Here is a 26,469-nt window from a genome sequence, read left to right as displayed (position 1 = left end):
GCACCACGTGAGAACTGCCGTGAACGGCACTGGAAAATCATTCCGTCTCGTCGGTGTATACAACCGCACGGCTGACGTGTAACTGACCGGCCCGGGGGATCTGACCGGACGATGGGGCAGTTCCGTGGGCACGATTTTCTGACCACGTAAGAGCCACACCATGCAGCCTGCATAGCGCCTAGGTTTTCTGTTTTGTCAACACATATCAGAGCAAATAAATTACTGGGTGCTTCCTGTGTGCCCCATAGTCTCTGAGTACCTGACACATAGTTCCTCCTTTTACCCCCTAACGATCTTTGAGTCGGGCATTGTCACTGTCCTCGTTACATAGATGAGTAACCTGAGTATGTGAGGACACAGTAAGTGGCCTAGCCAGGATTCCAGCCCAGGAAGGCTGCTTTCAGGCTTTATGTGTTTTTATAGTGTTAACTTGGTCTTTACATCCATTCTTTGATTTTCGAAGTCACAATCCGAGGAACATGTTGTGGACCATGGGGAACAGGAACAGCCCTTCCACACAGCACAGAATGTGGGAGGACATGGTGAGAGCGATTTTGGGTCAGATGATAAGGAGCTTGAGAAATTACTTCTGATCTTAAGGATCAGGAGAGGCTTTCTGAAAGAAGCAGCTCAAAGTCTGGTCCTGAGGAACAGAGAGTGGGGGGATTCACAAGGGCAGAGGAGGAGCGGAAGGAAAGTCAAGGCAGAGGGAACACTGTAAACAGACTGAGCGGGGCAGGAGGCTTAGGGAAGATGGGGCAGTTTCCATCTGCTGCAGCTAGGGATGGTGAGGCAGAGTGGAGGTGGTATCGCTCTGAATGCTGGTTATGTAACGCTCTAAAGGCTGTTGGACTGTCAGAGTCAATTTATCTGAATAATGAAGAGACAGGAAAGATTTGTGAGCAGGGTTTGGAATGATTAGCAAATTCCTTCTGAAGACTAATTTGGCAGTCTCACGTCTCTCGTGATGATGTGTGGAAAGCGCTGTCGAGGGGAGAGACGGGGGGTACACAGACCAGCGAGGAGCAGAGAGCAGTAATTGACTCCTGGTCCACTGCTGGAATCGTGGACTGGACAATTCCTCCTTATAAGGGACCTCCCTGAATGTCACAGGGTTTTATCATCTTTGGCTCTCAGATATTGAATGTGGGTAGTAGCCCCTTCCCCCCCCATCCCCGGAACAAACAAAAGCACCTCACTCTTCTCCAATGCCTCCCACCATTAGAGTGGAAACCACTGGCCCCAAACTAACAGGAAATGAAGAGGACATGACAGAGATGATGAGGTGACACTGACTTGAAAAACTGTTCGGATTCAGAGGGGGCTTGGGGAAGACTGATGTCAATGGGGTGATCGAGAGGCCGTCCTACAGAAACAGCTTCAGAAATGGACCGAATAAAAAAGTCACAGGACAGTGGGAAAACTGAAGTTTTCATTCTGAGTCCTGATTCTCCCTGGCAATTCTGTGTATGAAACATTTTGTCCCAAAGGCTGTATAAAGGGGGCAGGCACCCAACCCTATCACAAAGGGAATTTCTGCCAAATGTTGAACTCGGTTCTCGTGATAGCCGTCGCAGCTCTGAAAAATGGCAGTCTGGACCAATTCCCTTTTTCGAGTCAAACTACCTGGAGTTAACAGCTCTCAGTGGCTTCACCAAGGCTGCCAAATTTGTGGTGAGCTACGATGCATTCAGTAAGACAGATTATTTCTGTCAAAGACAAACGACATTTGCGTTAAGTCAGGGGTAGCTCGGTTTACTATACTCAAATGGTGTCAATTAACTTCTGGCCTCCGTGATCATCTGAGCTAATACATGCTTTTATTTTGGTTTAATTTACAGGGACACCTCACTTTACTCCGAGATAAGGAATTTTTTACAAATTGATTAGGGTGGAGTTGGAAGGCTCATCATTCAACTGACAGTGGTGTCCTTAGACAAGTTACTTGACTGCCAAAAATTTAATTTTCTCTACTAGCAAATTGGTATAAATGAGACTTACCTGCTCCTCAGGATTGTCAAAAGGAGAAATTAAGAGGCTAGATATGAAAGTGGTTTGGAAGTTAACATGCTTTATAAATTAAACGTACTGTAGTTATATTAGCTGCAAATACTTCATTTCTCTTTGGCCAGGGCGAGGAGTCATGAATTGTCATAAAAATGCTGACTACTTTGAACATGTGATTACTCTTCCACAAAGTCCTCTTTCTGAGTTGTCAAATTATTTTAACAAGTTCATAAACGGTGCATTCAAAATTCAAATGGGTGAAAATGATTTTGATGCTTCAAAGGACGTTAATTAGATCTAGAAATGGAAAAACAAGTATCTAGCCAAATTTCTGAAGCTGGAAGACAGGGGCCAACATTCTGTCGTCATATTTATTTTCTTCTTCTTCTTCCATATTCTAATTCTTTTAATGAGCCAAAATGATTTATTTCATGCTAGCATTCAAACAGACCAACAAGGAAAGAAAACCACTGCTAACACTGAACTAGAGAATGCTTTTAAGGAATTTTACCTTCAATTCCCGCTCCAATTAGGATTACCTGACAGATCTAGATTCCAACATCAGCTTTCTGAGTGAAATGCCACCCCAGGCCCTTCGAGCCGCTCCTCGGTGGTCCGTGGCTGGAGGTGTGCTACGGGTGGTCTACACCAGGGCTACCACTCCATAGAGAAGCAGCAGCCCCTGAAACATGGGCTGAGTTCTCTGCTCTCTCACAGCTGGCTTGCCCAGCCCTCCTGCCTTAGTTCAGAGTTCTTTTCACTTTATCTCGCTACATTTGTCCTCCCTCCCTGGAGATGTTTTCTTTTCCTTCTCCCATTTTTGGAGTTAGGGAGGAGAGATGGAGGGAGGTGAGGGCATGGACCTGACTGCTTCTCTTTTCTTCTACATCGGGCTATATCTTACACGAGCCCATTTTGAAATCTGCACAAGAATGCAACAGCCCTAGCTGTTGCCCCACGGAGTCTGGCATGGGGTGAGAAATGGGGCTCCTACCTCACTCCAGTTTCCCGCAATCCAGTATGCGGGGCTGCCGCCTGTCGAGAGATGCTTGTAATCCGAAGCATTGAGCAAAAACCCCTCTGCGATCAGAATTGTTGCATCTTCCTCGGTCAGGACTGGTCCGGAACCCTGCGTTAGATTCATGTTGCTTGGAAGTTCTGGAGGGCTATGGCGGACCGAACGTTCTGTCGGTGCAGGCCGGTGGTCTCCTCCCAGAGGGAATGGAGTGTTCGCCGGCTCTTCAGTGACCGTACGCTCAGCGCCAGGGGCGTCATTTTGGGGAGTAGCAGGCGTTTGGCTGGGCAGCAGACCTTCCATCACTGTGCTGAAGGGTGGCCACGAGGACGTCTCCCCGAGATAAGGTGTTGGTGGAGGCCCGAGGGGCAGTTCCGTACTTCTCACCACTGAAGCATCATTTCCAGCTACTCTGATTTTGGTCCATGTTACGGAGTTGTTTTCATTTTTGTTCTCAGACTGTTCACCGTCTTCCCCTGAGCCACTGTGAATCTCTATCCCTGGCTCTTTGGTCAAGGTATCGTAAAGTGGAGTCACCTGCCACATCACAGGCTTGCCGGAAGATGGCAAATCAGAACCACTCACTGTCGTGGTGAAGAAGTCTCCCTCTGAGGTAGGACCAGTGTCTGAATTGGGAACAGTCTCGCCATTTGGCTGGATACTTGAAGACCAGGAAGTGAGGATGGGCTGGGAAGTACTTCCGGTGGAAAGGACATAATTGGAGCCCAGTTCAGTTTGGTGTGAACTATTCTGCCACCGTTCGGCATCCAGGTCTCCTTGTCCGGGGGCCGTGGTAGGACCGGGGCTGCTGACTGCCTGAGCACTTGTGCTCACGGACTCGGGCACTGTGGGCGTGCTTGGCATTCTGGGACTGGATGGAGTTGGAGGAATGGGCTTCACGGGGTCCGGCGCAGCTGTCGGGAGCTTTTTCCCACTGGGAATTGTGCCTCTGTGGGGTTTCAGAACTCTTCGGCTAGACGGGCATTGCTGGAGGCCACAAAGAGCTCGGCTGTTGGGTTTCCTTGTCACATCGCAAGGTTCGTCATGGTTCTTGGCACACGTGACGCTGCGGATCCGCACTCCGCCGCCGCAGGACACAGAACACTGGAAAAGAGAGAGGGCTGTTAGATGAGCGGGAAAGATGCAGCATTCTCAGGCTCAGGCTTACAACAGGTGAGAACAGGCCCAATGGACACAGAGCTGCGCAGCCGAACTTGTTTTCTTCCATCTTTACATTCAGTTTCTGCGCTTTTTTAGTTTTCCAAGGAAATACGTATCTCCTAGAGACCCGATGGGGCGCAGGACCAACAGTTTACTCTTCTGAATATACAAACCACAACATAGTAAAACCGAAGTCTCCCTGGGCTCTGAACACAGGACGGCGAATTCACGAAAAGTGCAATGAGGTATGCGAGTCACCTACTCTTTTTAAGATGGTAAAATTATCTTTCCTAGGGTTGTAATGCCGTTAAATTAACATAAAATGCTTACATATTTTCTGGAGTCTATTAAGTTAGTTATAACGAATCTTCCCCTTTATATTTATAAAACACCCGATGTAACTAACAGAGTCTCACCCAGGCACACAGGCTCCCTTTCCACTGGCCTCTGTCAGCTGGGATCAGATTAAAAGCTAGACAACCATCATACTCACACGTGTACACAGATGCAGGACTTATTCTGACATTTAAAGGTGAGTCGTTAATTGAATAGAGAGATACCCTTTCTAAAGAGTGAGTCCCGAAGCATGGTGCTGATACGAGGGGCGATGGCTGGTACCTGCACCCCCATGTCCCCTCCCCATTCTGTAGGGCACGCCAAGGCACAGGCAGCCAGGGTGCCTTCGGAGGAATCCTCACAGGATAGTCTTTCCTCAGGATTCATGGTAAAGAATCTTTATTTCCACAGTCTTGGCAGCTGCAAACCACACGTACTTGCTACATCACACTGAATTTCTAGATCTTTTGAATAATCTTACTTTTACCAGAACGGCTCCATGTTTACCTTTTCTTCCCAGTTTTAAGTCAGCCACAAAATATACTGCACTTGAATATGAACCATCCAGTGGGGGTTGGGGGGGTTCTTCATGGGCTGTTTCACATTTGTCTGTCTTATATTCCTGACCTCAAAGCGGGTCTTTGGAGGATGGGGATTGCATAATGCTTGGTGGATTTCAAAAGGTTCACAGCCAGGATTCTGTGTGATACTGACGACCGCCCTGTGAAGTTTACCAGGCAGGAATTAGGATTCCACCTTCCACAGGAGAGGAACCTGAGACTCAGGGACGTGCTTGAAAGGCTGCAAGTCAGCGGCAGAGTAAGCGTCAGGTTTATTTCACAGCCTCCACGGAATCTAGTGCAACACACTGGACAGGAAGCCATGCACGATTTCACCTCTCGACCACAAACCCTCGATGTCCGAACAGCTACCCAAAGGCCGGAGCTGTTTCTTATTCATAACTGAATTCCAGGATAGTTCTTGGGACATAGTGATCACTTAATACACATTTACTAAGGGGTTATTTCACCTGGAAAAAAAAAATCAGGAATGGAAAAATTCTTCCGTGAGCTTATACATTTTTTAGCTTTAGTTTCTTGCCTTCTCAAGTCCTATTTTCAATTTCCTCTGTGTAGGAAAATAATACGGATGTATAAAAACCCCCCTTTGTTTTGTTCCAGTCAAGCATCGTCTCTCCCTGATGTCTGCTAGCTCTGTGAAATCAGCTCCTTTGAAAAGCAGGAGATGCTCGTCCACACAGGAGACCGTGCAGCTGAGAGCGTGTTCAGCTGCGGATCTGGGGTCACCTCACTTTGGAGCCTGACAAGGGCAGGCCGGAAGCAGTCACTTTCCTGGTTTACTACAATATTTCTACCTTCTTGTGCACGAAGGTGCTTTAAGCGCTGTCTGCTTCATCCTCCCGATTGGCTCAGCACTTGTTACATTCTAATCCAAACCCCTGAGTTTTCAAATCTCCACTTCGGACAAATGATCCATCCAATCAAACACCCTTTATGTAGGTCCGAACACATTTCTGCACTGCTTGCCTCAGGCAGGCTGGATTTCAAGAGCTGATCCATGAAAGAGGCCCCGGCTGATGCCAAGAGTCCTTAAGCGGCAGGTGCACCTCCCTTTGGGTTTTTTCTTTCCAGGAAATGTCAGAGTAGACAGCTATATGGCAGGAAACTCTTTGATTTTTCATTTCTTTCTCTTCATTCCTTTTTTTTTTTTTTTTGGTTTGTTTCGACTTGAAATGCTTATAATGTCCACAGGGAATTTAGACTTTACAACTTTACAAGCATTTAAAAAAAATCCACAAGTGTATAGGTGTGTGCCCTCCACCCCTACATTGAAGTAAAAGAGCTATAAAACCTGTGAGAAGTAACATGAACTCCCCAGTCTGCCGTTATTCATTAACTCCACACACGGCACAGCAGCTGAACCTCAGCTTTCTCTTCTGGAAATGGAGAGAAATGAATATCCACCTTTCAAGGCTGCTGTGAGGATTACCTGAGACAGTAGTCTTAACACAGTGCACAACACAGAGAAGATGACTGGCAACTGGAAGCTATTATCACTGTTATAATATTGATGCTGATAATAATAATGATAACAACAAAGGGCTTGGGGGTCTCTGATTTCTACTGTCCTTGTGCAGCACAGGGACACACACCTGTCTGTGGGAAGCCATGAGGTGAACAGCTACCTGGGTGAAGTACTTGTAGGCACATATCTAGAAGATACTGTGGATACCCACATATCCACTGGTTTATTGCTAGATTTTTCAAGATTTAGTTTTCCTAAGCTTAACAGGTGGACACATCTATAAATTTTTTAGAATTTATAAATTACAAGTATTAAATAACCTTATTCACTATTGTGTAAATTTGCTCAACCTAAAAGAATAAAACAGGAGTAAATAAAAGCTAACTGGTTGTTTAGTTAAAATACATTAGATTTTGAGCTTTTAAAACTGAAGATTATTCTAGAACAGAGATTCCAAAGTTGCAGCCTCAGGACTAAATTTGACACACAAACATTAATTCTTTGGCCTTTTTTGTCTCTTTCTTTCTTTTTTTAAAAAAATGGTGGCAGCGAGAGATGGAGAGGGAAGGAGAGAGAGAATCGCAAGCAGGCTCCACACCCAGCATGGAGCCTGACGTGCGTGGGGCTCGACCTCACGACCCTGAGATCATGACCTGAGCCAAAATCAAGAGTCGGATGCTTCCCCAACTGAGCCACCCAGGCACCCCTGGCTTGCTTAATCTTCAAACAAACAAGCAAACAGATGAAATACAAACACTGAATTAGTAGCCAACACTTAAAGATAAGTCGATATCATATTAAAATTCCTGATTTTTAGCTTCTCGCAGAAAGGCAGATGATCGGCCACGACTGGCACCATTCCCAGCTGGCGACTCACAACTTCACTCACGGGGCCCTGGGTCTGGGAGCAGTTCTTACGTTCTCTAGCACACCTACCCTTCATCCTCACCTGCCTTCCTTACCCACACATCCGGAAGCTTCCAAGTAGCCCAGGGATGTCATTCTTTAGCCCCAGGGCATATCGTGCCCAGCGGGACAGCGTTAACTATCTACCAAGTATACTGAGCCTGAAAACAAAGTTGCCTTTTCTCGCAGTCACGCAGGAACAGGCTGCACTGTTTTGTTCTAGGGCCCACGCTCTTTCGGGTACCTCTTCCAACTGTGGTTATCTCCTTAGGAGCTGTCAAGCCCTTCGATGAGAGAAACGCAGGGCGCAATGCCGCACTCAGAGCTCATCTCGGTCGGTAGTTCGGGAACTCTCAAAGCCAGTATCTGCTAGGACAACTTCGTGCCCTTACCCTATAATTTTGAACTCGGTACCAGGCCAGCAGCTCATCAATCTGTTACTGTCCCCCCTGGGGGTCATCTTGCTCTCACTTGCCATTACTCTAAGATTAAGGCCTGTGGGGAGCCCGCTGAGAGAGAGCTCTGCTGCTAAATGAGTCAAGCCACCCACCTACAGCGCACTGAGAAGGACGGGAGCTCACAAATGGCTGGGAGCTGTAGTGCTGAGAGTTTATGCAGAAACACAGTCGGGGCTCATCACAGACTTACAGCTAAAGGCCAAGTAGAGAAAGAGCGAGTGCTTTGCCATAAAAACATTTATTGTGTAGTCTCGGGAATTTATAAATGAGTGATTGGATCTCATGCTAAAACCAGCTTTGAAAGTAAGCTGAAAAGCTCAGGTAGCTGTTATGGGTTGAACGGTGTCCCCCCCAGAAAAGATATACTGGAGTCCTAACCCCCACCTACCCCCTCCCCCTGTATCTCAGTATGGAGACGTATTTGGAGATGGCACCTTTACGGAGGTAATCAAGTTAAAATGAGGTCCCCAGGTGAGTCCTAATCCAATATGACCACTGGCCTTATACACAGGGGAATCCAGATACAAGAGACACATACACAGGGCAACGCCACTGAAGACGAAAGCAGAGATCAGGGCGCCACCATCCACAAGCCAAGGAAGCCAAAGGCCACCGGAAGCGAGAAGGCACAGGACAGACTGTCCCTCACAGCCTTGAGAAGGAACCAACTCTGCCAACACCTTGATCTTGGACGCCTGGCCCCCAGAACGGTGAGACAGTAAACTCCTGTTGTTTCAACCACCCCACTCGTGGTTCTCTGTCATGGCAGCCCTAGCAAACTAATGTAGTACCCCAGATAATTAGGAAAAATATCAGACAGGATGACGAGAACCAACATGGTCCCCAACTGGTTTTCTGTGAGTAGTTGTGTCAAACAAGGCTGCCTCTATGTGTTCTCCAGGAAACCTGGCAAAGCACAGGCTGCTAACATCTGAGGAGGACGAAGATGTTGGCCCTCTCAGACATCCCGTGCCCAAGGAGGACGTGGTCGAGGCTCAAATGTCAGGTGTCCAGCCCCACAGAAGTGCCGTGGACCTTCACTCAAACTAGGGAGTACCACAGGGAAGAGACTCAGAAATGTCTCGCCTTCCTGCTCCATCCTCCTTCGGTGTGCAGGCATTCCTGTTCAGTCTGACGGGCCAGGAGAGCTTGTTTGCAAAAATCAGCTCTCTCCGGTCACTCGCACGCTCCAATACCCATCTGCACAGCTTTGCCCTGGACAGAGTCTCGGTAAGCTGGCTGGCTGATTGCCTTGTTCATTGGTCTGTGCGCCTGTGCCAGGCGCGGAAAGGCCATACCTGCCTTTGGAGGCTCTGCCCCACGCCCCATCAAATATATTAGAAAACATCTCTAGTCTCAAGGGAAATATAATCTTTTTTCCCTAAAAACCATATGAAAGGCTTTTTCTTCTTTTGCTTTAGAAGTATTTGGGGAGGGACAACTTATTTCATTGAGGCGTGCTCTGATTTCTCAGCACACGTTATGCATAGTCTGGAATTCCAGCAAAGTGACAAAAGCTGATCTATAAATTGTTTCCAAACATAATACGTTTTTTTGTGAATACTAAGGGCTGTCAGATTGTTATATTTTGTAGACGTTTGAGATGCACACGGCAGGGTGTTCCCAGTAAAAGCTCTGCTGCCTGCATTCAAATCCTGGCTCTATTGCTTACAGGACAAGTTTCTAAACATCTCTATGCCTCAGTTTCTTCACCTGTAAAATGGGGTTAAGAAGGCTGTTATGAGGTATTGTGTTAATACCTATACAAGTGTTTAATACTAATACCAGTAAGTATCCAGTAAGTATCTGCCATTAATATGTAATTAAATATTGATTTAAGATTCTGCTGTGTCTTTTGTTTTTATGGAAACCATACATTAGCCTTTTCATTAGGAGTCCAACACTTTTGCAGACCCTTGACCCAAGCCTCGTGTTTACAGTGCTCCATGTAGAAAATGGTCCTGAGCTTGGGGTGAGGGTTTAGAGGAAAATGCAGAGGGGCACAGATCAATTCTGTCAGGGCACCTGGGTGCCACCGACTGGACAAGGCTTGCAAAATGAGGGTAGCATAGAAGACAGACCCTTGCCTTCTTGCTTGAGAATGAAGTTACCGGGGCATCAGGTGTCTCAGTTGTTAGGTGCCTGCCTTTGGCTCAGGGCATGATTCTGGCGTTGTGGGATCGAGCCCCGCATCAGGCTCCTCCACTGGGAGCGTGCTTCTTCTTCTCCCACTCCCCCTGCTTGTGTTCCCTCTCTTGCTAGCTGTCTCTCTCTCTGTGTCAAATAAATAAAATCTTAAAAAAAAAAAAAAAGAATGAAGTTACCAGTTAGTGAACACTCACTATTTTCACGCACCACACAACGGGCTTCTGTGGATTATCTTCAAGCCTCACATTAACCCTGCCGTTATGAATGAGAAAAGGCTGGCTGGGGAGGGAGGTGTCAATACTAGCTCGAGGCTACACAATTAGGGATTGCCAGGGCTAGAAAACCTAGGAAAATGACTCTCCCACTAAATCTATTAGCCTAGCTGCCAGGAGTAACAGGGGAATTCACGAGCAATATCAACCTCATGGAGTTATCTTAAATGTTAAATGAGACAAACCCTTGAGTGTGAAAAGCGCTCAATGACAGAAGATGTTGCCATTCCCACCTATTTACTCTGCTAGGAAATGACTGTATCTACAGCTTTACTATATCCCAGGCACTGTTCTGGCAAGAAGTTTGGACCTATTAACTCATTTCATCCTCATAGCTTCTCTTGAGCGTAAGCACTGCTGTTATGCCTGCTTCACGGATGGAGAAAACAAGCCACGGAAAACAAAAAGGAATCGCAAAGAGATAAAGTCACACATCTAATAAGTGGCAGAGCCAGGATTTGAACCCAGGGACCCATGTCCCTGAGACCATGCATGTCCTTCATCACGAGACCAGGAAGTTCACTGAAGCGGTATAACCAATAAAAACGGGGGCCCCAGAACCTCTGATACTCTGTTTACAACAAATCCAGTCCCCCTTCTTTATCTTCCATGCGCAGAAAGTAGGTTGGGTGAAAACAGGGTAAGATTCTTGGTGAAATCTGAGATTCGGGGTAGGAGTCAGTGTTCAGGGCATGAGCTTAGAGAAGGAAGGGTTGGTCAGAGGGGCAGAAAGGCCCCCCCAGCTCTCGCTAGGTCCTCCTTCAGACCCCTGCCAGGTCAGGGATGAGCGTGCCAGCCCAGCACAGCTGAGCCCACCCTTCTCTCTTTGCTTGGGTTCGGAGAGGTGTCTTGGCAGGGGAGGGAAGTCCGCCCAGGGAGGGTGACTCTGCAGGAGCCCCATAGTTCTTGCATCTTTCTGCCCGGTTGTCTCCTAACTTCCAACATCAGGGTGACCCAGACAGCCCAGTGCAGGCCAAATGATGAGGTATCTCTGGAGTGTTAAACCCCGTGTCAATTAACGCCAACCTCGAGACAAGCTCCAGACCATAAATACCATGAGAGCCAGAAGTCAGCACTGCATCATGTCTCTTACACATGTATCTGGGCCTAGTTAGAATGTCAAAGACATTTCCTCATATTCCAGCAAAGGTTATTAGAGGCTCACGTGTACAGACACTAGCAAGATAGCAGAGGGAAGAGAGGGAGACCCACGGGATGAATATTTCAATGCTGATTTAACTAAAAGCACCTCTCATGACAACATCCGCTAAATGAAGGCCGGGGCTCAGCCTTTCTGCTCAACTCCATCCAGCGGAAGCCAGAAACTGAATCCCATGTCTGCTCACAATACCCTATGCGATGGCCTGTATTTGGGACCACAGACACGAGTCCTTGTCACAGTGTGCCAACCTTTTGGTCCCTTGTTCTCCAGTTAAGGCACATCATTTTGTTCCCCATAAACGTGAGCACGGTAAGAAGCACTTCTCAGCCAAATATGTAACTGTAGTCCTTTAAAAAAGCATGAAGAATCTGGCAATTAGTAAATTCCACTCGACAAGAATTATGGACTGCTTCGGAGGCAGCCCACACATTCCTGGTAAACAGATGTAATGGACCAGTCACGCTGCCTCGGCCTGCCTTATTTTGACGACACTGTAGTTTACAGCGATCCAGGCTGGCTGGGGCCTAATAAGCCAGGCCAGCCACAGGCTCTGCTGTCCCCTCCCAGGATCAGCCCCGCTGCTGACATGTACACAGATTTGTAATACACTATCAGTTTGAGGTATGTGTTCTTTGCATGTATCTTTCTTTTCTTTTCTTCCTTCCTTCCTTCCTTCCTTCCTTCATTTTTTGGTCCCGTCTCTCCCATTTGATAGGAAGTTCTTACAACACAGGAACCATACTTGCCATTTTCTTTTTATTTTCCCCCCGATGCCCAAGAGAGCATTCTGCACAGATTCAGAAGCTAAATAAACCTAAACTGTGACTGTGAGCTAAAGAAATAAAGTTCCAGAAAGAAGGTTTTCACAGCACCTGTATTCAAATAATGTTTTCTGCTTTCAAAGAGCTTCAGACACGGCACCTTTGCTGGGACAAATTTTCAAATTCTTCTTTACATAATACTTCGGAGTACCTTTATTAGTACAGATAGTCCTTACTGCATTCTCCTGAATCAAATATTTTCCATTTGTCTGAAGGTGAGTCCTAAGAGGACTTCCTATGATATTCTGGTCAGTGGTCGCCTTATTAACGAAAAGGACAGGGCTTTCCAAGGAAACTCGGAAGAAGTCAGCACCCATCCATAAAGTCTGGACTGTTAGTTTAAAAAATTATGTGGTTTTTTTCTTTTGGGTCATTCCTGAGGTCATTGAACGCAATGTGCACAGGAAAGCAGAGCAAGGCCCCTCTCCAGGGCATTGGAGAAAAAAGGGCTCCACTTCCACTACGGACTCTGGGAGCACCAGGCATGACAGGACCAGGTTCCATGGTGACCTAAAGAATAATGAAGTCTGGGAGTTTTTTGTGACCTTCTACTTAGAAAAAGCATACTTAGAGGATTCGATCAGATTAATTTTGGGAAAATGCAACAACACTTATTTCAATGTATGTGGCTAATAATAGTACATGTTCTAAACCTCGGTCAGGTCTGGCCTTGACCCATGCTGAACAGACAGACGATTTGAGGGGCATCGTCAAGTGTGAAGTACACTGCCTATCATTCTACTCTCAGAGCAACACTCCTCTGGTTTTAGTTAACGCCAGCAGTTTCAGGGAAACAGAAATGTAAGTGTGTAACAGATTAGCTCTTGGGGCGGGTGGGAGAGCCCTGATTTGCTACCAACGGTTTAACAACGGGACAGCAAAAATCCTGACAATGTACCAGTTAGCTGTTGTGAGCCTGTGCGAGTGGGATCCAGCTCCTCGCTGGCAGGCGTCTGACTCCTAGACGAGTGAGAAGAAAATCCTGTAAGAACAGAAAATAAGCAAGATAGGCTACAAGGCGGTGCAAGACGCAGGCCACAGGCCACAGGTGATACGCACCAGCCACCGTGCAATTTTCTCTAGAGCCGCTCCGGGTTGGTTAGTGAAGAGGCAGGGGGGGAAGTGGCACCGCTCACCTCACTCCAGTTGCCCACGGTCCAGTCTGACGGACACAAGATGTCTCTGTTGCAGGAAGTGAGGGTCTTGGGCTTGAGCAGGTGCTGGCAGTCTCTCGCCGGGACAGCCTGCTCATCAGAGCCCATGGTCTGGATGCACAACACCGTCCGCTTCTTCTCCCCGTGGGGGCCACACGTTGCTGAGCACGCTTCCCACTCCCCGGCCCACCACCTGCAGACAGACGTGGACACCGTAAGTATATACCTACATTCAGTTCAGCCATGGGGAAGAGGGACCAGGAGCGGAAGTGTGGGTCGCAGAGCTGGGTGGTCCTCGGAGATGCTCCAGCCTCCTAGAGTAGAGCCACAGCTGGCCTGTCCCCTCATGGCTCGAGTCCAGCAGAGCACCTGGCAGAACCAGACGCTACCTAAGAATGTCTCTGAATGGGAAAAAAAAAAAATGCCCTCTCTCTTTACGGTCAAGAAGCCTGGTTTTCTGTTGTACAACATCAAGCAAGTTTAAGCCTTACTTTCTTCATCTGTTAAATGGGTATAACAATACAGACTTTATACAAGTGCTGTAGATTAAACAAATACCAGATCTATACGTAGCGCACAGTACAGAGCCTGACATGATAGAACTTGATCAGCTGAAATTATTTGTTGTTATTTTGACTGTTGCTACCGAGTAAAAGAATCTAATAGAATTTAGGTCCCCTGGCTCCTAATCGAATGTTTTTATGTTCTGCTGTGAAGCGGGTACTGAAATAATTGCTGACTTTCAATTATTTAGGAGCCGGTCAGTCAGACGCACCGCCTTCATCGTCCCCACCTCCTCCAGGCTACCTACACTAGTCTCACTGGTGCCTTTGATAAGAAAGCAGGAAAAGAAGAAGAAACAAAATAATTTCTTACTTGTCAGCTATTCTTGACAAGTCAAAGTGTTGACACAGTTTGCTAAATGAATACTCAGGATTCACTGTAGAAAAACAGGAATGTGAGCTCTTTCTCTATCCCCTTATTGTGGATGATTTACTCCAGATTCTAGGAGGTAGACCTTGTGGCTACGTAGAAATAGGTTTTGAAAATGGCGGGGAGCCCTCTCTGTTTCCCCGTCTCATCATTGTGTAAATCTTCCCCAGCACAGAAGAGAAAACAAGTGTCTTGATCCCGTGTGTGTTTTGGGTTCACCATTGGAAAGTACGGCCCACTTCTTTGGCTCTCCGTGCAGTAATAAAATGGAATGCTTCTGTTTTTCATAGGAAAATAGTACAGCATGTGAAGTCGTTCACTCCTGAATTTAACTGTCCTTGAGATAGTATGGAATTTTGAAGAAGACAAAAGTTTGTACTATGATTTATATTCAGTAAGCATTGTATTTATTTGGATGAAAGTTCTTTTGATTCTCACACTTTTATTCTCAGGCTAAAAATATTTGAAGAAAACTATTCCTTGATTCTGTTATATTCTTTAATAAGTTATTTTTAAGGTATAAGGATTACTCATTTATTCATTAGTGTTTAACATCTATAATTAAGTAATTAAGATGAGTTACTCATTTATTTATTAAGTAATAATAACAAATGAGGTTACTCCCTTATTCCTTAGTGTTTATCATCTGGCTATCTTGTGTGGATAAAGAGCTAATATTGGAAACCACGTGATGTGAAACCAACCGAACTCCCACTTCGGTAATTATTAATCTAGTTACTTCACCCCACTTCTGACCTGTCTGGAAGAAGCCAGACATGTTACTGAATATATAAAATGTCATTCTGGAAGGGTTTTAATAATCTGAGTGGACAAAAAAAGTATAATTTATCGAATTACTTGCTGGGCTTTCAGCTCTGTGTCACCACAAAGTGATAATGAACCTCCTTATTTTCTCTTTCTGTTATCTTCTCCACAGTCCCCCCGGGACATTTTGTATCTGTTCCTCACTAGTTTAAAGTGAAAACAGCACCCCCCCCCCCTTTTTAAATATCTCCCAGCAAAGGTCTTCCAGGCCCAGGGCTCAGGAAATACTGTCAAGTTGTTTTCTCTTGTCCATTTCATTTTTTGATATCTGCCATAATCCAGCTTTCTAGGAGATGCGTAATAGAATTGTGTTTTTATATTTATAGGAGATTTGTGACAGAAGGCTGTTGAAACGCCCTGAGGGATTGACTGGTGAGAAGGGCAATGTAATGCAAAGAACTCAGCAGGACAAAAGCCCTGCCCATTTACTCACCCCAACAAGACAACCTCCCTGGCTCAATCAGCACAGAATTGACAACCTTCCCTGATTTGTTCTGTTTTTGCTATTGATCTTTACCTTACCAGAATGCTCAAGACACTCACCACACAACTGGGTAACTGATCATGTATTGTTTCGTAGACCCCCTACAGGAGTCCATCTCACCCTCCCAGTTACAATGTAAAAGTCCTATGCTGGGCACCCAGGTGGCTCAGTCCGTTAAGTGTCTGATTTCGGCTCAGGTCATGACCCTGGGGTCCTGGGATGGAACCCCATGTCTGGCTCCCTGCTCAGTGGGGAGTCTGCTTCTCCCTCTCCCACCGCCCCTCCCCGTGCTCCTGCTCTCTCTCTTTCTCTCTCAAGTAAGTAAATAAGATCTTTAAAAAAAAATTCTATCAACGATTCTCACTATAACAACACAGTGGGAGGCTTTGAGAAGCAAAAAAATGCTACCAAATAACAACAATTTAAAAAGATTTGTTCAATTGCTTATGCTTCCCTCTCCTTAAATATAATCTTCAAATAGCTTGGAGGGAATTGCAGGAAATTATGTTTCCAATATAAGAGCAGAAGTTGGGGAACACAACGGGCTGTCTTCCTCCCCTGAAGCGTGATGATGCAGGATGGCAGAAACCGCAGCAGCAAAATTGATGCTCAGCCCACCGAGAACACGTGGGCATTGGCAGGCACCCCTGTGCTGGCCGGGACTGCTGGGGTCCGCCCGAGACCCAGCACTTCCTGTCTAACCTCCGGGGCCTCGTTACTGATCATGTACTGTGGGAGAGGGTGCTGCATCACTGGTCCGTTTCAGAATTCTGCTCTGAATCAACAAGCCGTATGCCTGCACTCAGCGTAAGAAGCCTTCCAGGGGTTAAAGGTATCACTCGCCTTGTTCTAACAAGGGTGCTTTTAGAAAGAAGAGATGAAGACATGTCAACTAACTACAAAGGCCCAAGGAGGGCAAGGACCATGGGGACAGTGGCCAGGAGGAAGGGCTTGGGCTAAGGGATCCCATGCCTGGCTGCGGGTCTCGCCCTGAAAGCTGACCTTGCCCGTGAAGATGCATTTGATAGAGGCTGCCTGGCTGCAAAGTTCCTTAGGAAGTCACCTATTTGTGCTAGTCCATAAAATCCTTCGACACACTTTCCAAGAAGCCCCGATCCCATGGTATTCCAAGCTCTGGAGTGTCTGTCACGGGGTTGGGGATCTCTCCTCTTCTCTTCGCTTGCGTTAAGCTGCCTGCGTTAGCTTCCTATGGCTGCTGCGACAAATTACCACAAACCTGGTGGCTTAAAACAACACAAAATCTGGCCTCTTATAGTTCTAGAAGCCAAATCTGGTCTCTTATAGCTCTAAGTCAGTGTTACCGGGATGAAATCAAGGTGCCAGCAGGGCTACGCTCCCCCCAGAGGCTCTACAGAAGATCTGTTCTTGGCCTCTTTCAGTTTGTGGGGGTGCCAGCATTCCTTGGCTTGTGGACCATCCCGCCAGTCTTTAAGGCTAGTGTCTGCAAATCTGTCTATTCTGTCTTCATATCAGCCTCTGTGTGTGTGTGTGTGTGTGTGTAATTTCCATCTGCCTCTTTCTTATGAGGACCCTTGCAATGACATTTGGGGCCCAAGGGGATAACTGCTGATAATTTCCCCCATTTCAAGACCCTTTAATAACATCTGCAAAGACCCTTTTTCCCAATCAGGTAACATTTGCAGGCTGCAGGGATCCAGATGGAGATGTCCTTCCAGCCTGTCCCACAACCACACTGAGGGTCAGCTTCCAGTCCACCGAGCTCAGCTAGTATCACATAAGAATTCCTTCATCAAGTCTCCTCTTCTGTGTCCACAGGCCTCCCCCTCAGTTCAGCTCCTCCTGAGGAGTCCTTCAGCCTCTGGACTCTTGCCCCAACATCCTTCTCCCTCCCACACCAGTAGTACCTCACTGTAAAGGAACCTCCAACTAGAAATTCTGGCAGTTGGAGTGTGGATGCAGGTAAGATAACCACCCTTAGGGAAGCTGAATTCTGAAGAGAGTGAGGCCAAGTTTTTGGCTACAGGTAAATAAGAACATGTCAGCAACAGATCGATGTCTGTTCTAAAACCAGAGAGATACTGGAATCTTCTTGGACTGTGTTGTTTTCATGTACATAGCCCACGTCTACCTTGGCCTCAGCAGGTCAGTGTCTGCATCAGGAAGTTTCGGGGCCCACCACACCGAGCACAGTGCCTGCTTTGCTTTAGACACAGCCTGGATGGGGGAGAGGTACGGGCCTGTCTTTGGGGGTATGGAATGGAGACCCCACGCTTAAAGCTAGACAGCCTGGGGTTCGAACCTCGGCTGTCTACCAGCTGCATGATACTGAGTGAAGTAAAGAAAATTTCTTCCTCCATAAAATTGACATAATAATAGTTATTTTTCTGAGTAGTTGAGAACGATAAAGAGAACATATAAGGTATTTCAAAAACATCATCAGAAGTGAAGGAGTGCTTAAAAACCCCACTGTTTTTAGGGTGCCTCGGTGGCTCATTCAGTTACACATCTGACTCTTGATTTCGGCTCAGGTCATGATCTCAGGGTTGTGAGATTGAGCCCTGCATCGGGCTCTGTGCTGGGCATGGAGCCTACTTAAGATTCTCTCTCTCCTTCTCCCTCTGGCCTGACTCCCAACTGCTCTCTCTTAAAAAAAAAAAAAAGCAAAAATGCACTGTTTTCTTCTACTCTCCTTTCACATTACTTCTGTTTCAACCAATGTGTGGGTTTTCTGCACCAAGCATTTCCGACCCTCACTGGCTGGGGTTCGTGCAGACCGGGCAGGGTAAGGGCTCAGCCCCACAACATTGTCCCACCCCTGCTCTTCACATCCAGGCCATCACCTGTGCTGCTCACCAGCTGGCTACGAATCAGGGGTGCCCACAACCCCTGCCGAGGGTTCAATCATTTGCTAGAGGGGCTCACAGAACTCAAGAAAACATTTTACTTACTAGATGACCGGTTTATGATAAAAAGATACAAGTCCGGAACAGGTGGATGGAAGAGAGGCACAGGGCAGGGTCCCGGGCAAAGGTGGAGGGCTTCTACACCCTCTTGGGGCACAGCGTCCCCCCAGCACCTCCAAGTCAGGGACAGAGACCACATATACAGCCTTTATCGTATCACTGTATCTCAGCGCTCGATAAAAGGTAATGGTTAAACGGCTGTAATCACCACTGTGTCTCTTGTGGGAAATAACAGAAGCTTAATAAATATTTGCTGGCAACAGTCAGGCTGAGGGAGACTATGTAATACAACGAAAATGAGAACCTGAATGCCAGGGACAAAATTAGAGCCAGGAAATAAACAGCTGTGGTTTTAAGAGGGTATCTAACCCATCAGCGAGAGTGGCTTAGAAAAGCGAGGCGAGACCCCCCAGGCTCGTGTGTCCCAGCAGCACAACAGGAATTTTCTGGTAGAGAGTCATGAACCTCGAGGGAGAAGGGAGCGTGAGGAAGCACGCGGGCCCGCAGAGCAGTGGGCTAGCGAGCAGCCCCAAGAAACGTGCCTCAGTTCCTGGCTCGCTCCTCCCGGAGGAGAAATGATAGACAGGGCGGCTTCACACAAAGCCTGGTGCCGGCAAGAGCTGCAGCCAGCCAGGGTGCCCACGCGGAGGTGAGGCAGGGCAGGTCCGGTTCCCCCCTCACGGACCACTCCTTCCCTTCTAGAAACCACAGAGCTGGCACAGAGTAAACCTTCGGACTCCAGCTGCTGGGCCCAGCCTGCCTGCCCTGCCAGAGATCAACACCGCCTGCCTTCACTGGCTTGCCTGCGCTCTTCCTTTCACCAATTCTTCCAGATCTACCACATTCCTCTGGCTCTTGTTCAGAGGTCAGCTCGTCACTTGTTTATTTATTTTTTTAATTATTATTATTTTTTTTAAGAGAGAGAGAGAGCGCGTGTGCATGAGAGTGAGGCAGGGGAGGGGCAGAGGGAGAGGGAGAGGGAGAATCTCAAGCAGGCCCCATGCCCAGCTCAGAGCCCAGGGCAGGGCTTCATCTCAGGACCCTGAGATCATGACCTGAGCCGAAATCAAGAGCTGGATGCCTAACTGCGTAAGTCCCGCAGGCGCCCCACTTGTTTGATTTATAATCCCAATGAATCCCCTCCTGTTTAACTGAACTCCTTTTAGTGTGTCTTCTTAGGACTGGAATGAATGCCTGGTGGACACCACAACTAAGTGCAGCCCTGCCTAAGGTCTCTGGAGAATGAAGACACTCTTCCGAATTAGTTCTTTCTCCCTTCCCTTCCTTCCTTCTCTCTCTCCCTCCCCTCTCTCTTCCTCTCTCCCTCCTCCTCCTCCGTCTGCTTCTTGGTTTGTCCTTTTCTCTCTCTCTCTCTAACATACACCCCTAATAATAACATTCCAGCCACCTTCTAGGAGTCCAGTATCTAGAACCAATATGGCGAGCAGCAAGCGAATAGCTCTGCAACGCTGCTCCTCAACCAAGGGTGCTTTTGCCCTCTATGAGACACTTGGCAATGACTGAAGATATTTTGGTTGTGACAACCCAGAGGAAAAGGGGATGTTGCTACTAACATCTAAGCAGATACAGGCCAGGGATGCCGCTAAAACCCCCTACTATACACAGGACAGCCCCACAATCAAGAGTTATCCACTCCGATTGTCAACAGTGCTGACGCTGGGAAAGCCTGCCCTGGAAGACCACTCGTGCCCGCTGCCTACGTGCAGATGGGCATGTGATCTGAAGGGAGCACGACCGCTGCCTGGCACGGTACTCCTGGAAAAGCTGCACCCGATAGCTGGAGAACTTTTGGAGGATCCATATCGCATTCTCTTCCACAACGCTCTGAGACTTAGTCTTACCAAATAAACAAACAGGACACACCAGCTTTGTAAGAAATACTGCTCTATGGGGAGAAGATGTCCTCACTCACAGCACAGCTTGCCACGGGCTCCAACCGCACAGCCACAGAAAGCTGTAAGAGTTTTCCTGTACTTATTCTAATAACAAAGCCTCATGAGCCTCCTTTATCACTGAGCATTGCATTACTATTAAATCAGATAAACTCTTTTTTTTTTTTTAAGAGAGAGAGAGGGAGAGCATGAGCAGGGAGGGGCAGGGTGAGAGGGAGAGAGAGAATATTCAGCAGGCCCCATGCCCAGTGCAGACCCCAACATGGAGCTCGATCTCACGACCCTGAGATCATGACCTGAGCCAAAATCAAGAGTTGGATGCTCAACTGACTGAGCCCCCCAGGCGCCCCAATCAGACATCATTCTAAGCAGAAACACAGAGCTCTAATTCTCATCAGTGCTTACCTGGGTGGACAGTCCTTTTCATGGCACTTCTTCTGTCTCCCATTGGGCTGTGTTTCTGGGTCACAAAACGTAGCTTTCACGGTCCCATGGCCCTTCTTCACACAATGGGCAGTCTGGCGGCGAATACCTGGGGTTCGGGCAGAAGGGGTCGCACATATTAAATCCTGAGCCCACAGGCTTAGTGTCAGGTCAGGCCCCTAGTCACATCAAGCAATCCTGCTTACGGCTGATGGGAAAGTTGTCCGTAGGGTGTCTGGTTTCTCAAGTGTGAATGAGGAATGGGGTCTCTAATCCGCCTGTGCTGCAGCTGGCAGCGGGGGGGGAAAGATCGTGCTTGAAAAGGAAGATAATATAGGTAGGTTAATGCATAATCTAATATATAAATTATAATCTAGCTGTGGAGACAAGTCGAATGCATATATGCCAAATAGAAAACAAAGTGACTTTTAAATAATGAAAGCAGGTGTCATAACACAATTGCTATTGGCTTAATAAAGGGACAGAGAAGGTAAGGACCTTTATATTAGTAAACTCTGAAAGACAGGAATAAAATTCAAAAGAACGTTAAAAAGTTTGAGAGGCTATGTTTCCAAACTAGAGAATTTGCTAGCAGGGAATGATAATACCACTGCCCCCGAGACCGGGTCAGTAATGTAAGGGGAGCACAGGGGGAGGGCAGGTTGCAGAGGCAAACCAAGAGCATCTGGAAGCTGGGTTTAACTTCGGACAAATCGTAATAACGAACACACACAGTGCTTGCCTTGTCCCAGGCACTGTTCAAAGCTGTATGTGTGTCTGTGTGTGTGTACAAATAAACAAATACAAATAGACATATAGAAATATATAAAAATGTGTGTTCCTTATTATCTATTTTGATATATAGTAACCCAAACCTCACAACAATCCAATGAGGTCAACACTGCCATTATTGCCACGTGCAAGATGAAGAAATGAAGGCACAGTGAAGGCACACAGGTTGACAAAGAAAAGGGACCACAGATTCTGCTAAGACATCGTTACGAAGAGAGGTTAGAGGAGTGGCCAGAATGTCAATGGATGGAGAGGCAGAGCGAGAGTGAGAGAGCACAAGTAGGGACAGCTGCAGAGGGAGAGGGAGAAGCAGACTCCCCGCTGAGCAGGGAGCCTGATGCAGGGCTCGATCCCAGGACCCTGGGATCATGACCCGAGCCAAAGGCAGATGCTTAACTGAGCCACCTAGGTGCCCTGTGATTCTCATGGTTTATCAAGGATATGTGCACCCATCTCAAATGTACACAGTTATTTTGAGCTTTCCTAATATTGAGGAAAGGTGTTCATTACAGCATTATAAAAATGTTTATAACTGCAAAATAGCGGAATATATAAATAATTGCAAATTCGCCCAGTGGACTAGTACGTAGCCCTTCGAGTGCGTGTACCAGAGCTACTTTCGTTAGTGTGGATTTATCTCAAAAGCAGAGTACTGAGTAAAACCAGCAAGACAACGAATGATACATAGAGTGTGAAACTATTTATAGAAAGCTTAAATGCCTGAGAAACAATATTTTTTAACGTATATGGCTATTCACATGTATAATAAAAGTATTTAACAACATGCGTGAAAATAATAAATACTGATTTCATGACCCTAGTTATCTCTGGGGAAAACGGAAGGGGAGTAGAGTCAGGGAGGTGCTCTTCAAGTATATTTGTGCAATTTCTTTTCTTTCAACATGAAGACTGAAATAAGCGTGAATAATGGTAAGATCTAAGAAAGCTGAGTGGCTGCAAAAGTTTGTTGTTACGTTCTCCATTTTCCTAGGACATTCGCAATGCTTCCCAGCGACAGAGTGTAAGGCTAAAATAATACAGTAACAATAAAAGCAAAACAAAACAAAGTGATTGCTACTGTTTGTAACTCTTTTACTATGGGAATCAATTTGGTAATAAGTTTCTTAACATTCCCATCATATTTACACTCTTTGAACCTAGAAATTCCAGCTACAAATTAACACTAATGAAATCATTCTTTACACGGAATTGGCTAAAGACATTTTGCTTTGCCTTGCCAGGGAACTAGAACACATCCATAAAAATGATAGCTCTGAAGACTGAGTAGCACTTGGAAAGGTACCCATGTTACGACATTAAGCAAAGGCACGTGTGTATGTGCATAAATACTTCCATAGACACACAACTAGATACATCTATGACTAGAAAAAAGGATATTGAAAGGCAACAAAGTAAAATACAAAAATGCATGTGTCAGGGGGGTGATTTTTTCTATTTTTAATTTTCCAGAAATGTATTTAACTTACTTTTAAAATATAGAAAGTTTTCACTCAAAGAAAATAAACGACATCGTTGACTGATTCGGAGTTTCAGGCCGTCTTCCATCTTTATATTTAGCAATGTGTGTCCTAGGGGAATATTAGCATTTCACCCTCCGTGTCTGACAGCATGAAAGTAAAAATGTTGTCTTTCTTCTCCGCCAGAGTAAGAGAGCTCACTGTCACTCAAACAGGCAGTGCGACTGAGATTAGGGTGAGCAAATGGACACTGTGACAGCTCCCTGGTATTTCCTGTTAAGGTTTAATAACCAGGATGACATTTGCCCAAGCGGGCTGAGGATCAGACTATATCAAAACCAAATCCCTGATTCACATTTGGTAAGGACGTTTCATTTCCCAGCTAAGAGGAGCCTGCTTTCCGATGACTGCACAAATCAACCATTTACCTTGTATTCCTATGCTCTGAAATACTGCCTGTGTCATGCAAAGAATTCACTCCACGCTGAAACAGAAAAGGGGGGGTGGGTGTTCTCCTGTTTTGTGGAGGACCCCTGCACAGTCTGGACTGGCTGAGTTTTCCCTCTTGGTGTCCCAGGACAAACAACTGAACCTTCCAGCTTACACCTGTACTTCGCTGAAAGAAGTAAGAATTGGAAAAAGTATTTGTGACTACAGCCCCCATGATCTCATTTTCCTCGCAACTGCTCCTCAGGGAAATATTTTTCATGGAACTGATTTTCTGCTTAAATTGCTTGAGCTCCTTGGCCAGCCCAGCCCCCCGGGGCAGGACATCTGGAAATGCTAGCCGCAGCCGTGGTAACACCACCGACACTAACCCCACCACTGACATTAGCCCCACTGCCAGCTGCTGCCACACATCCCACCTTTGTCCCTAATGGATCTCCAGAGGTTTAGAATTTTCAAAACATCACACCTTTTGAGATGAACATGATCCCTGGGATTTCTAAAAGGCGACCCTTGGTTTCCGTACTGAAGGAGGGAAAGAAGGAAGTTGGTAATACAAGCGTCGTTTATTAGCTTCATGGTGCGTGACTCCATGCCTATTGCTGGATCTCCTTCCAGGACTACTTCCTGGCGCAGGGAGAGGGGATGGGGATGGGGGGGGGTGGGCAGGTGGATGAGTGGTGCAGAGATGCAGGATGTGAGAGAGAAGCCCATGGGGGAGTAGACTGGGTTCTTCTGAACCATTCACCCCTTTACTTTCACTCCCTTGGCTCCATCGCTGAATCGGACACCTTACCCTGGTGTGGCCCTAGTTTATAGGCAGTAGTGACAGGCTCAAGGCAGAAAGTTCCAGAACAGACTTGGACACAATCCGAAAGGCAAGACAGAGGCAGAGGGCTTTTCATCTGGTACTACTATTAAAGCCCCTCAAACGAGTAAAGAGCCCCAAGTACCTGACAGGCCCGCACCCTGCCCTCCCAGGCCTCAGAGAATTTCATCTAGCCTGCAGCAGAGAGAGCCAGTGCCGCACAGATGTCCCTGTGCTTGTCCACAGTTCCTGGCTTCTCTCTGCAGTCAACTGTACCCAGAGGACTAAGGCCAACCAACGAAAGGTGAGCAGAAATGATCTGTGTTACCACCAGGCCAAAGCCCCTAATAAGAGCCAGTCTGGGGTGCCTGGGTGGCTCAGTTGGTTAAGCGTCTGCCTTCAGCTCAGGTCATGATCCCGGGATCCTGGGATCGAGTCCTGCATCGGGCTCCCTGCTCAGTAGGGAGCCTGCTTCTCCCTCTCTCGCTGCCCTCTCTCCCTGCTCGTGCTCCGTCTCTCTCTTGCTCTCTCTCAAGTAAATAAACAAAATCTTAAAAACAAAACAAAACAAAACAAAAACCAGTCTGCCTCTTCCAATTCTTTCTTCTCCTGTGGGGCACACTGAGAGCCACAACTTTCAGATGTCTTAGCTCCAAGACAAAGCTGGGCCACCCAACCTGCATCAGACTTAGAATGGGTTAGAAATAAACATACATTGTGTTCAATTCCTGAGATTTTGATTTCTTTGTTACTGTAGCAGAACTTAGTCCATCCTGGGCGCCTGGGTGGCTCAGTCAGTTAAGCATCCAGCTCTTGATTCAGCTCAGGTCGTGACCTCAGGGTTGTGAGATCAAGCCCCATATTGGGCTCCATGCTCAGTGGGGAGCCTGCTTAAGATTCTCTCCCTCCCTCTCCCTCTGCCCCTCCTCCCTCTCTCTCTCTCTAATAAATAAATCTTAAAAAAAAAAAAAGAACTTATTCCATCCTGGCATACTTAACAGCAAGGAATCTCTCCAATGCTCGATTTCATGAGCGAAAACTACTCTCCTCATAGATACAAATACTTGGTAAACTGGAGACAGGAAAAAGAACAACAGGTGGGAATCAGGAGAGCTTGTAAGGGTTTGGATTTGGCCTTGTTTGCAGTCTGCTCTGGGTGGGTTGTTTGACTTTTGTAGAAGTCAGGTCCTCAAGCCAGGCTTTTAAGTCTTTCTGTTTTGCTTTTAAAACACATGAAATACTACGTTGTATACTTGAAAGTTGCTAAGAGAGCAGATCTTAAGTGTTCTCAGCACACTCAAAAAGGTAACTATGTGGCGTGATGGGTGTGTTGGCTGATCTTATTGTGGTAAACATTTCACAATACACGTGTACCAAATGGTCAGTTGTACACCCAAAACTTACACAGTGTTATGAGTCGGTTAGAGCTCAATAAAGCTGAAAACAAAACAAAACAAGACATGTAACACTTTTTCAAACAAAACCTTTCATGAGGGACAGTATAAAGGGAGAGCTGCCCCTCTCTGTAGACCATGAGCAGCATATTCGCTCCCACGGAGGCCCCGGCCATGTTTGTGGAAGCCCACAGACCTCTGCGCACAGAGTAGGAACCACTGGCTCAGGTTGCCTCCACGGCCCCTTGTGAAGCGGACACGGATTCACAGACGTGGCAGCTGTGGCTCACCTGTCCCACATGTTACACTGCACTCGGTCCAGCGGCCATACTGCCAGAAGTACCCCAGTTTTTCCACGTCATTGTCAAGGCCGTCTTTCCGGATTGTGTACTCGTACTTGATGCCAGGGTTAGTCACCTGGAACAGAAGCTAAAGGCAAAAGAGGGGTGACGTCGCTGTCATGACTTGATACCACAGAACTGTGCTCTGTGACAACACTACAGAGCGCCCTTTCTCTGAGTCACGAAGGCACGCACTGGAG

General features: G+C 46.8%; 1 protein-coding gene across 1 annotated transcript in view; it reads right to left on the bottom strand.

Moving 5' to 3' along the window:
* ADAMTS12 (ADAM metallopeptidase with thrombospondin type 1 motif 12) overlaps positions 1-26,469 on the bottom strand; it is a 288,146-nt gene that overhangs the window by 29,792 nt on the left and 231,885 nt on the right. Inside the window, exons 16-19 of the mRNA XM_045787203.2 lie at positions 26,219-26,357; positions 20,992-21,118; positions 13,469-13,679; positions 3,002-4,126 (exon numbers count right to left, since the gene is read on the bottom strand). Coding sequence (XP_045643159.2) covers positions 3,002-4,126; positions 13,469-13,679; positions 20,992-21,118; positions 26,219-26,357 — 1,602 coding nt within the window. The remainder of the gene's footprint in view (positions 1-3,001; positions 4,127-13,468; positions 13,680-20,991; positions 21,119-26,218; positions 26,358-26,469) is intronic.

This window comes from Ursus americanus, chromosome 15, assembly GCF_024610735.1.
Source record: "Ursus americanus isolate L20-20 chromosome 15, mUrsAme1.1.p, whole genome shotgun sequence".
In the NCBI taxonomy this organism is placed as follows: domain Eukaryota; kingdom Metazoa; phylum Chordata; class Mammalia; order Carnivora; family Ursidae; genus Ursus; species Ursus americanus.
This window is presented reverse-complemented; position numbering and strand designations above follow the sequence as displayed.